Source organism: Coregonus clupeaformis, chromosome 23, assembly GCF_020615455.1.
Source record: "Coregonus clupeaformis isolate EN_2021a chromosome 23, ASM2061545v1, whole genome shotgun sequence".
Classification (NCBI taxonomy): Eukaryota; Metazoa; Chordata; class Actinopteri; order Salmoniformes; family Salmonidae; genus Coregonus; species Coregonus clupeaformis.
Window position 1 is genome coordinate 43,237,477 of NC_059214.1, and position 12,474 is coordinate 43,249,950.

The 12,474-nt window shown below is 44.0% G+C and overlaps 2 protein-coding genes across 2 annotated transcripts in view; both read left to right on the forward strand.

Moving 5' to 3' along the window:
* Positions 1-1,563, forward strand: part of LOC121536512 (BCL-6 corepressor-like) — a 71,365-nt gene extending 69,802 nt beyond the window's left edge. Inside the window, exons 15-16 of the mRNA XM_045206466.1 lie at positions 8-158; positions 354-1,563. Coding sequence (XP_045062401.1) covers positions 8-158; positions 354-771 — 569 coding nt within the window. The 3' untranslated portion in view covers positions 772-1,563. The remainder of the gene's footprint in view (positions 1-7; positions 159-353) is intronic.
* Positions 1,564-7,479: 5,916 nt separating this feature from the next.
* LOC121536511 (renin receptor-like) lies at positions 7,480-12,256 on the forward strand. The gene is made up of 9 exons (XM_041843841.2): positions 7,480-7,840; positions 8,945-9,075; positions 9,509-9,637; positions 9,762-9,857; positions 9,986-10,123; positions 10,225-10,278; positions 10,370-10,519; positions 10,763-10,882; positions 11,238-12,256. Exons 1-9 carry the CDS (start codon positions 7,762-7,764, stop codon positions 11,430-11,432), a joined length of 1,092 nt encoding a protein of 363 aa, XP_041699775.1. The 5' UTR covers positions 7,480-7,761; the 3' UTR covers positions 11,433-12,256.
* The last annotated feature ends 218 nt before the right edge of the window (positions 12,257-12,474 follow it).

The window sequence follows — 12,474 nt, forward strand, 5'->3', positions numbered from 1 at the left end:
ATCTCAGAGTCGTTAGAGGAGGGCAGTGTTTGTGACGTGTTGGCAGACCCCCCAGGGCCAGAGGAAGATGACGAGGACAGGAGGGAGCTCTTTGAGTTTGAGTTCTCCGACCGACCCCTCCTCCCCTGCTACAACATCCAGGTGTCCCTGTCACAGGGGTGAGTACACACAGACACCCACACACACACACACAAATCATTCTGATTGGATAGAAGGAGTGAAAGAGGGAAGGAGGAGTACAGAATAAGAGAGAGTGAGATGAAAGTGACAGATAAGAAACCAAGACCATTTATTCAACTCTTGTGTGTGTGAACACTTGTGGTCCCATATCTAACCCACACCACCCCCCTCAGGTCCAGGAACTGGTTGCTCCTTTCAGATGTTCTCCGGAAGCTGCGGATGTCGGCCCGTTCCTTCCGCTCCTCCTTTCCCCACATGAAGGTAGTGACGATGGCCGAGGCAGAGTTTTACCGCCAGGCCTCCCTCTCCCAGCTCTTCTCCTGCCCAGACGAGCTGGAGGGCTTCCAGCCAGACAGCAAGGAGCTGCTGGATCTGGTGGAGGGGAGTGCTGAGCTGGCCTCTCTGCTGGGATCCACCCTGGAGTGCCTGGATGACCGCTGGGACGAACCCCTGGAGGCTAACATTAATGCTAAGGCTAATGTCAATGGGAACATTAGGGCTATGGCTAATGCTAATGCTAAGACTAATAACACTAAGACTAATGGTAACGCTAATTTTAAAGCTAAGGCTAACGCTAACAGGAGGTTGTGACCCCTAACCCTGAACTTTGACTCTGATTTCTGAAACCCTACTCTACAGTGAGGGTCTACAATGGGTGAATAAGTAAGACCCCTGCCCTGATATCTGAGATTAACTCCTGCTCTGGACCGGTGGGCTGTATGGACGGGCAGACAGACGGACAGACCGAGCAGCAGAGACCTGAATGTGTCTGTCCATCAAGCGAAGATGAAGAGGCAACTGTAAATGAACAATTGTCTTATTTTTTATAAATGTATTAATATAAGTATAAATATATAAATATATCTGGAAATGTTTTCTTGATTTCTCTCCTGCAATTGTGTGAGCGAAAGTGTGGTTGTGTTATCATGATTGGAAGGTTGTGTGTATGTGTGTTAAACAATGCATTATGGGTGTCAGTTTATATGCCATAGTGTGTGTCTGAGCACTGAGGCAGCGCTTTTGAATGTCACATTTTTTGTTGATAGGAAGCACATGATGAGGATCAGTTCTATAGTTTTTTGGTCTCCTCACAGACCAAAACACCCTCAGGGGCTGTTTTGAACCTGTGTTCAATCTGCTTCTCATTTAGTCTCTAATTTCACTTGCAAAACTGCAGAGAGATATGTGTTTTTGTATAATATTAAAGGTTTAAAGATGAGAAGATATTCGCCCTTCGGTACAGAGTTTGTACATAACAGGGTGGCTATTGTAGTACAGTAACAGTTTTACTGTGTTGTTTTTTTGTAATTAAAATATCTCATTTGTATTTATATTTTGCCAACAAAATGATTCAAAATAAATCTTAACATTTGCAAGAAAGTTTATCTGAATGTTTTGCTTCACATTTTGTTATTACTTTTGAAGGGTTTACATGGACCCAGCTAAGCTTTGGACATAAGGCACATTCTGGCTTTTCTAGAACAAATCTGTCTAGCCTGGACCTACAAAGACCTCAGGACAGTTAGTGCAAATCCAAAGTTGGGCTACTTCAATATTTCATCTGTTCACTTTTACCTACATAGCTACTTGTTTAGCGTAGCTAGGCTGATCTGAGCCACATCCTGAATGCTCAACAATAACGGGGTGGAGGGGAGAAGCAGTAGACTACTCAAGTAAAGAACTCCCTCAAGCCAAATGAGGCCAACAAAGTAAAGAAAACACACAGCATACTGTTTGCTATGGATAATCATACAGCTTTGGGGGGAGGACTGCTGCTACCTCGCTCTCCAACCAAGGTGCTTGAATTGAGGAGCAAACTGAAGTAGAGAGGATATTCAGCAACTCTTGGAGGACAATGGAAGTATATTTAAAAAGCTTGTTTATTGTTAAAAGTGCAAACAACACCGCTTTAACAGATACTGCATTTGTGGGTGTGTCAAATATGCAAAGAAAGTAAATAATTTGACATCAAATGTGATAAAGCTGACCAGATGCAGACTGGGACAAGAATTCGGCCCTGTAATTTTATCCACACCAGCCCACTTCACTGCAGGCGCCGCCAACCCACTCACCCAGTCTGTCTGTGTTAAGCCTTATGCTATAAAAACCAAGCCACTCACCCAGTCTGTCTGTGTTAAGCCTTATGCTATAAAAACCAAGCCACTCACCCAGTCTGTCTGTGTTAAGCCTTATGCTATAAAAACCAACCCACTCACCCAGTCTGTCTGTGTTAAGCCTTATGCTATAAAAACCAAGCCACTCACCCAGTCTGTCTGTGTTAAGCCTTATGCTATAAAAACCAACCCACTCACCCAGTCTGTCTGTGTTAAGCCTTATGCTATAAAAACCAAGCCACTCACCCAGTCTGTCTGTGTTAAGCCTTATGCTATAAAAACCAAGCTAACAATTTAGGCTATATTGCTAATGTGTGCCTGTCATGTGTTCCCCTGAATCAACACCTACTCTAAATATGAATTACTATTACCGGGCTTTTCCCCTGGTGTCACTGGTGCCACTAACTTTTACAGTGGGTGGCACCAGCCCTTGATTTGGTCAGTGAGTAATCATCTTATAAAGTAATTCATAGTGCTTTATTAAGAAGTATCCTAAATAGACTACTGAGGTATTTAAATAATAAGTTGTTTCATCTAACACGTCCAAACAGAAATGCACGATTCAAGATATTTTGATGGGCAACCTAATCCAGTGATTGTCATGAAGTTTGGGTTGACAATTAGCTTATAGTTGCTATTTTACTGTCAACAAAATGCTTATTTGCAGCTTCCTTCTCAACAATGAAACAACAAGAAATAAGAAAAGATAAGAATACGAACATAAAGTAAATGGCTCAGAATAAACATTTTAGCATAACTATAATACAGGAAGGCACAATTTATGGTCCAATATTTACACATGTATCAGGGAAGGGGAGGATTGGGGGCCAAGTGTTTAAATTGTGCAGTATTAGCAATAGTAAATAAGATTCTGATATCAGCAGTTGTGATGTGTGTGGGTGTGTACGTGTGAGTGAGTGCATATGTGCTAAGGTCAGTGCAGGTGGTCAGTCCAGTTCAAGTGTTCAGTAGTCTGATGGATTGTATATATAAACTGTCTCTGAGCCTGTTAGTATCAGACCTCATGCTCTGATATTGTCTGCCCGACGGTAAGGGAGAGAACAGCTCATGGCTGGGGTGTGTGGGGTCCTTGATGATGCTGTGTGACTTCCTCAGGCACCGTTTCAAGTAGATGTACTGGATGGGTGGAACACGGTCCCAGTGATGTCCTGGATGGGTGGAACACGGTCCCAGTGATGTCCTGGATGGGTGGAACACGGTCCCAGTGATGTACTGGATGGGTGGAACACGGTCCCAGTGATGTCCTGGATGGGTGGAACACGGTCCCAGTGATGTACTGGATGGGTGGGAACACGGTCCCAGTGATGTCCTGGATGGGTGGAACACGGTCCCAGTGATGTACTGGATGGGTGGGAGCACGGTCCCAGTGATGTACTGGATGGGTGGAACACGGTCCCAGTGATGTACTGGATGGGTGGAACACGACTCCCAGTCCCACGACTCCCAGTCCCAGTGACCTCAACTCAACCCCAGTCCCACGACTCCCAGTCCCAGTGACCTCAACTACCTCAACTAGCCGGTGCCCCCGCACATTGACTCTGCACCGTTACCCCCCTGTATATATAGCCTCCCACTGTCACTTTATTTTACTTCTGCTCTGTTTTTGTCAACACTTTTTTTTTTTTTTTTTTTTTTGTTGTTGATTCTTACTTTTTTGTTTAAAATAAAGCACTGTTGGTTAAGGGCTGTAAGTAAGCATTTCACTGTAATGTCTGCACTTGTTGTATTCGGCGCATGTGACCAATAAAATTTGATTTGATTTGATTTGATGTACTGGATGGGTGGGAACACGGTCCCAGTGATGTACTGGATGGGTGGACCACGGCCCCAGTGATGGCCTGGATGGGTGGAACACGACCCCAGTGATGTACTGGATGGGTGGAACACGACTCCAGTGATGTACTGGATGGGTGGAACACGACCCCAGTGATGTACTGGATGGGTGGAACACGACCCCAGTGATGTACTGGATGGGTGGAACACGGCCCCAGTGATGTACTGGATGGGTGGAACACGGCCCCAGTGATGTACTGGATGGGTGGAACACGGTCCCAGTGATGTACTGGGCAGTCTTCACCACCCACCTTCGGTCGTGGACGGAGCAATTCGCGTACCAGGCCGTGATGCAACCCGTCAAGACAGTCTCGATGGTGCAGCGGTAGTATTAGGAGAGGACCTGGGGTGGCATACCAAATTTCTTCAGCCGCCTTATGGAAGTAAAGGCGCTGTTGCGCTGTTGCGCCCTCTTGACATGAGTTGTGGTGTTGGTGGTCCATGTCAAAACACATTAACAAGATCGCTAACTTTAAATATAATACCCACTGCAAGTAGCCATGTATTCATCCAACAGTAAATGTAATGTCCTTAAAAAACGTTGCAGTTGTAGGCTACTGCCCATGAGACCTATAGTCTTATGCCCTCGCAATAGCCATTGCACATTTCACGCATGCCGCTCCATATCTCAAAGCTTGGTTGTAAAATTGTTGCTATTGAGCTGAATTTGAGAATTTCAAATTATACCTTCAGAAAGCTGAGGCCCTCTTCTCTTCAACAGGGACAAGGGGACGAAGCTTCCAAAACTGTGTTTTTCCCAGAATTGCATTTTGAAATGTTATTCGATCAGAACACATTTTTCTCTCGAGCGCATGAAGGGAGAGGACAGTGGCTTGCTAATTACAGAAGCAGGCCCCAGCGAGGGCATAGGCCCAGGGGCAGGGGCAGATACTTTCATTACAGGAATCATAAGGATTATGCACTTTTTGACCAAATCATGGTTTTAGCCGCCCAAAAAAGAGGATGTTTTGAGTGAGGTGACAATGTAGAATGTGCTCTTTCTACGTTTATAGGCACACTTTCTTTTTTTTACGATCCATGATCTTGGCTGTTTAACTGATGACAGAGTCGGAGCAGGTCTCTTTGCTGATGCCGCTTTTGACATTGAATGTGAGTTTGAGCCTATCAGAAAACCCGGCCGGTGAATCTTGGTAGGGGGGCCGGCCATTGCCCACTAAACTGCTCATTTAAGATTAGTATAATAGAGAAATTGCGCAAAAATCTTAGAAAATAAATATTTACAGATATTTACAGGCCCATTGGTCACCTTTTTCATTAATTTATTTTTTATTACAAATATATATTTTGTGTGTGTCAATTTTGACCAGCCTACCCAACTAAAAAATGGTCCAGCCCATCTGGCATTTGCCAGAGGACCAATCCGTCCCTGAAGCTGACCATAAAATTAAATAAACATTATTGACAACCACAATTTTGCCCTAACATTCACAAATCCTTGAAATTGCTTCCTGAGTAAGCCTTAATGGTCCCTGGTTGGTTAATTTATGATCTTATACCCCCACCGAGTGGATGTACTTGATATTACATGTGAAGAGGAAAATAACAAATATGTTTTGTACTACATTTGATCGAAAAGTCCATGCTTCTGGTATTGATTTCCCTTAACTGAACATGTCAAAGAATGGAAACAATTAACTACATATTTCAATAGCTATACATACAAAAAAAAATGCTGAAATCAATCAATGACGTTTCTGTCTTTCTGCAGATGACCAATTCATGCCCATCATGCATTGCCACCATCTTCGTGACAGTAGGTACGATGACGCATAAGCGTAAGAATGGCGCTAAATTCAGACCTTCAACTCCTGAGTACATACCTTCGTCTCTTGAATACAAACCAAGTAATCTTACCTTTAGGTCTTCTTGCTCTCTTGAGAATCTCGAAATGGCGTCGGTCAGCAGTGGTGAGCGCGCTGAGGTTGAGCCAGACCAGGATGAAGTGGGTCTAACAGGTGTGATAGAGAATTCCAATGTTTTCCCTGTGAATGCTACCGAAGAAGATTTTTGGAAAGAGTGGATTCCTGCTTTTTTGACGACCCATAGGTTGTGTCTAGCTGGGTAAAGGACAAACTAAGAGTGGTTACATCTGTGAAAGTTTCGAGAAATATAATTGTTTTGATTTTTGTGTATCCTCATCCAGAAGAAGCAGCGCTTCAAGCGGCTCGGGGCTCAACCTGTGTGCTTTGCTCTCCTAAACAGGGTGCCGCTCAAAGGGGTGATCAGTGGGGTAGTGTTCAGTGTAGAGGTGGATCAAATGAAAAAATGTATATTCCTGGTGTTCCTGACACCCGCCGTTTGGTGAGAGGTAGACCCAGTGGCAATGGCAAGACTGAGAATACCCTGTCTGTATTGTTGAGCTTTGACACAGATGATAAGGACAGGTTAGGTTATATTTGCTATTCTGTTAGGGCCTATGTTCCGAACCCGCTACAGTGCTTTAGGTGCCAAGGATTCAGACATGTTGCAGCAGTGTGTAGAAGGGAGATCCCAAGATGTGAGAAATGTGCAGGAGGGCATAGTCAGAGGGAGTGTACAGTTGGAATAGAGAAAGCACTGTGTGTCAACTGTGGGGGCGCCCATGCAGCTGTGAGAGAGAGACAGGTTGAGATTGCCAGAGTTTGAGTGGGGCAGAAGTGTTCCTATGCTGAGGCAGTGAAGAGAGTAGAGGATAGCCCAAGGGTGAGTGATTCGACTGGGAGCCCCCCAGTGAGTAGGCCTGAAAAGAGAGGTCCAGAGAGGATAAAATAAAATAAAATAAACATGTTATTTGTCACATACACGTGTTTAGCAGATGTTATTGCGGGTGTAGCGAAATGCTTTGCTTCTAGCTCCGACAGTGCAATAATATCTAACAAGTAATTTCTAACAATTTCACAACATATACCCAATACACACAAATCTAAGTAAGGAATGGAATTAAGAATATATACATATATGGACGAGCAATGACGGAGCGGCATGGACTAAGATACAGTAGAATATTATAGAATACAGTATATACATATGAGATGAGTAATGCAAGATATGTAAACATTATTAAAGTAACTAGTGTTCCATTTTTTAAAGAGGCCAGTGGTTTCTATAGGCAGCAGCAGTCTCTAATGTGCTAGTGATGGCTATTTAACATGAGTTTTAGTAAGGTTGGATTTCTTGCATTTATAACCATGGTGATCAACTGCACTGTGCTGTTGGAGCGGAAATCACAGAAGATAGATGTAGTAGTTGCAGCAGCAGAGAAATATTTTGGGGTGATAGATTTTAGTGCTGAAGAGCTACCGGAAGTTTTGAGAGAAGGGGTTCCATCCTCGCTGAGTGCAGATTGCACATTTTGGTCACAAAATGGGAATGGGGGGAACGACTTAAATTGCACCACCATCATTTAGGGCCAAAGTAGTGGGATAGTGTATCGGTGCAGGGTTAGATGGTGGTACAATTTAAGACTTTCCCATTCCCATTTTGTGACCAAAATGTGCAATCCGCACTCAGCCAAAGGCAGCAATACGCAACACAGCGTCTAGTCTGCCGGAAAGCCAGACGAAGAAGATCTTCGTGACAAGCGAGTCAGCTGATTTACGCTAGAGCAAGGGGAATGATGTCGCTGGAAAATCGCCGAAGGATGGAGACTTTATTCACCGTAGCGTTTATGTTCTGCTCGGCTTTTACGGCAGGTAAGAAATTGAAGTCTTCTATCTGATAATTTCTAAATCAGTAGCTAAATAATCTCATGCAGGTAACGTTAACGAGTCCTCTGTATCAATGAAAATGGTCAAGCTAACGTTACTGTTAGCTAAGAGGCACTAACAGTTTTAGCTAAAGTAGCTAAAGAAATCCGAATCCGAATTTAAAGAACACTTCCAATCGTGTTGCTAGAAAGATAGTTGCCAATCATTTGTGGCAGGCCATGTCTTTCCCTTATAAACATGTTGATATAACGATTAAATACTGCTTGTTAGTTGGGGCTAATTCCCCTAGCTTGCTAGCAAGCTAACTTGACAGCCTGACCGCCAGGCAGCAACCACCACCGAACTGGAACAACAGAATCATCAGCTAACATGATGAGCCATTTCCCGCAGTTTTACGCCTTTTGTCATTATGAACAACAATATCTAGCAATATGGTTAATTGTAAGCTGTCTTGTTAACCAGACTCGCAGGGAAGCGACTCAGCTAGCCAGCTGTATCATGTGACATACAGCATTCAGTAGTCGGATTCCGTTGCAAAACGTTTGGTGTAATGCAAATAGTTTATTCCAAACGGAAAACGTTTTGCAACGAAAACGAGAGTTTATATTGGACAAATTCAGGTAGGTCCCGTCACGTTTCATTCTGTTTGCTTCCGTTTGGTTCCTAGAGTAAACTGTAAACTGTAAACTGTTTCCTTTGCAAAACGTTTTGCAACTAAATCCGACAAACGAATACACCGCATATTTGCTTGACTTCCTCAAAAATCCTTCAGCTTTCTCAGTTACGAGACTCCGGTTAACTAACTAGCTACATATGATGTTTCCCTCAGGCCTGGCTTTCCCATTCATGGAATAAGTGTCTTTCGCTGTTTGTAATTAACAGTTAAGTGGGAGAAAATGGCAACACTACACTGTCCGAACCCACCTAGATTAACCTTCATAGTCATATGATGTAAACCTAGGTATGTGGCACGGGTATCCCCTCCACTCACACTGCATGGAACTCCAAACAGTAGTTAGTTTTGATAAGTAGAAGTTGTTTATAGATTATATTAATTGAACTAAACCAATTCCTTCTGTTTTCCCTCAGGCGTTAAGGGGGACAGCCTCACCATATTGCAGGCCCCTGGGTACGTGTCCTTCCAGAAGGGAGACTGGCCGATCTCTGGGGAGAAGATTCCAGATATGGTGGCTCTGACTATGGGCTTCTCTATCCAGGAGGTAGACACACACACACACACACACTTTAGAGGTAATCACGGGTCCAAAAATGTGGACCTGGACCCGAGGACAATCAGACCTGACCCGAATGGACCGGAGGACAACTCGACCTAGACCTGACCCATATCCTAACGGTATCGACCAGACCCAATTGGACCACAGAATTATGTTTATCAGCCAAGTTGCTCTTCTGGTTAACAAATAGGTATTTTTATTATATTGGCTAGGCCTTCTATAAATCAATAAATGTACCTTATTAGTGTAAAATAAATATGCTATAGGCTATGCAGAGCTGGGGTCAGGTCCACTCAGGTCTATCAGTTGTAGCTGGTAGACTGGACCCGTGAAAACCCACACATGCGCGTATCCTATGTTTGAACAGGTGCACAAGCCTCTGGTGTTGTACATGATACTCTAACATCTGTGTTTGTAGGATCTCTCCTGGCCAGGCCTCCGGGCAGGTCAGTTGTTCCAGCGTCCAAGGGCCAATGTGCTGGTGGTGGTGAGGGGGGTGGACAGCCTGGCCCTTCCCCAGAATGTGGCCTCCTACCCCTTGGAGAACGTGAGTGAGGCCAGGGTCCCCATCAGGGGTGATGGTTGAGGAGCAGCAACGTTTTAATTTTAATGAGATTTTTCACCAAGGCTCTGTTATTAATAACTCCTCCCTTGTTCCCTCTCTCCTCCAGCCGGTACCCTTCACCCTGGACAGTGTGGCTGAGACAGTTCATTCTCTCTTTGCTGAGGACACTCCTGTGGTGCTGCAGCTGGCCCCTAGTGAGGAGGTACTGTATGGACCAGCACATTATTGGACCAGCGCCTACGTATGTGTGTGTAAAGGTGTTTCTTTATACGGCGGTTTTGTATGTGCAGGGGGATGGTAATGTTATCCTGTCTCTGTTTGTGTCTACAGAGGCTGTACATGCTGGGGAAGGCCAACGCGGTGTTTGAGGACCTGCCTGTGACCCTGCAGCAGATCCGTTCTCGTCTCTCCCAGGATGGCTCCGTGCTGGCCTCCCTGCCACTCAACTCCCTCAACCGCAACGCTGAGGTAACATGCATAACTAGTGCTGGTTCTGTCTGCGTTCCTCAGTTAAAGTGAATATGGGTCAGGGTTGGTTGAACTCTGACCTTCATCCTCTCTCCTTATAGGCTGATCTGCTCTTCCTGTCTGAGGTCCAGGTTCTGCATGACATCACTGCCCTGGTAAGACTGAATATGTTGTTTGTTGGGCACAGGGGAATTGGATCATTAACGCTGGTTGTCTGTTGTGGCTAACCCCCTCACCCTCATGTAGCTGCAGAGACACCGGCACCTGGCCAAGGACCACTCCCCTGACCTGTACTCGCTGGAGCTGTCTGGCCTGGAGGAGTTGGGCCGTCGCTACGGACAGGACTCCCCTCAGTATCAAGACGCCACCGCCATCCTGGCCAACGTCCTACAGAAGGTAAGCAGTGTCTCCCCTAGGATTTTTTTCAGCAGAGTTAGCGGAGGCGGGTCTTCCTGGGGCATCTATATTATACTTTATTTTTATTTTTTGTGGGTTTTTAATCGATATCCGTGACCACCTGTTGTTTTTGTCATCTCGCTCTCTCTCTCCATCTTTCTCTATCTCTCTCGCTCGCTCTCTCTCTCCATCTTTCTCTATCTCTCTCGCTCGCTCTCTCTTGCGCTCTCTCCTGTGCTGTAGTTTGGTGAGGACATGTTTGGTCTCTATGGTGACAGTGCGGTGGTCGAGGTTGTCACGGTGAAGAGCTTTGAGGCACCATTGACCAGGAAGTCCCGCTCCATCCTGGAGTCCAAACAGATTGTAAGTTTGTTTATATTAGTTTTATCTTCCCAGATCTTCTGTTTTTATGTTTATGTACATATCTATATATCAGTGAAGGCTGGTGGGAGGAGCTATATGAGGACAGGCTCATTTTAATGACTGGAATGCAATAAATGGAACTGAGTCAAACGTGGTTCCTATATGTTTGATAACGTTCCATTCCAGCCATTGCAATGAGCCTGTCCTCCTATAGCTCCTCCCACCAGCCTCCTCTGCTATATATATTTATGTATCAAACTGTGAGCATTTTTAGATGTGACTGGAATTCTATACTTCATTTGCAACTACTGAAATCCTCTCACTCTATTTCCTCCTTTCCCTTCTCATCCCACAGAGTAACCCTGGCAGTCCCTATAACCTGGCCTATAAGTATAACTTTAATTATGCAGTGATCTTCAACATCGTGCTGTGGCTGATGATCATCCTTGCCCTGGCTGTCATCGTCATCTCATACAATCTGTGGAACATGGACCCAGGATATGACAGCATCATCTACAGGATGACCAATCAGAAGATCAGGTTGGACTGAGGTCCGCCCAGCAACACTCCAGCCCTCCAATTAGCCCTCTCCTAGTGGAAGTTTATTGTTTTTGTGGGTTTTTCTTGTTTTGTGTGAAAAATAAAGATGTGGAGCTGAATGGAGTCTTAGCCCCTACTCTCTAGGTACTTGTTTAGATCTGAGAGAGTTGGATAGGTATAAGCAATATGGTGAAAATAATTCCACCCAGCTTGGTATATAAGCCATGGTCGAACTAATTATAAACCAAAAAGCGTATACCTATCCAAAGCAGTTGTTCAGGTGGAGGTAAAAGTATTATCCAATATGTATGACATGTAGGTGAGTTGCAGTTCACTGTAATGGCACTTGTTAGCTCCTTTTGAGAAAGTGCGCAAAGGTTGACTATACAGTAGCTTTGTAGTTGAATGCTGAATTGTAACACTGTAGAGCTGTTTCTGAGGCCTAGTCCTGTACCTTCTACCCCACGCTTCACATTCCTTATGAGTGTCTCCACAGTAGTTGTCCTACTACCATGGTGATTACAAATGTCCTTTTATTTTTATTGTAAAAATAAAATATTATTGTAATGCTCTGAAAGACAGAATTAAATGGTGTGTGATGTAAATTATTGTATTTTTGCGATATTAAATTTAAGTTAAAGTGAAATGTGTATATATTGAAGTTAGAAATGCAAATATCTTGAATAAACTGCTGTATTGGTATTGTGAGATGGTCTGTCATATTCACTGGCATGTTGCAAAGGCATGTTGCATGAATTTTTCAGTTGTGTGACATTGACATGAAACAGGAAAAATATTATGTAAAATATGGGCAATAAATGAATTCCAATCTTATGTTTGTGTACTTTCTTCAATCAGCAAATTGAATTTAACACGTTTATTAAACCACCATAGTCTACAGAAACCAGTGATATATTGGCACAAATGACCTTGGACAAATTGTCCCACAGTTAGTTTTATTAAATGTGTCACACAGTCTGACACCGAGTTTATAATAAACACGTTTTCTAATTCAGAGTGATATGACATGTTTACCATCACTAAAAATACTC

Excerpts from the sequence above, each read along its gene's own strand:
- LOC121536511 (XM_041843841.2), top strand. The coding sequence starts at position 7,762 with ATGATGTCGCTGGAAAATCGCCGAAGGATGGAGACTTTATTCACCGTA. Across the intron at positions 10,124-10,224 it reads CCCTCAACCGCAACGCTGAG|GCTGATCTGCTCTTCCTGTC; the intron begins GTAACATGCATA and ends CTCTCCTTATAG. Across the intron at positions 10,520-10,762 it reads TGGCCAACGTCCTACAGAAG|TTTGGTGAGGACATGTTTGG; the intron begins GTAAGCAGTGTC and ends CCTGTGCTGTAG.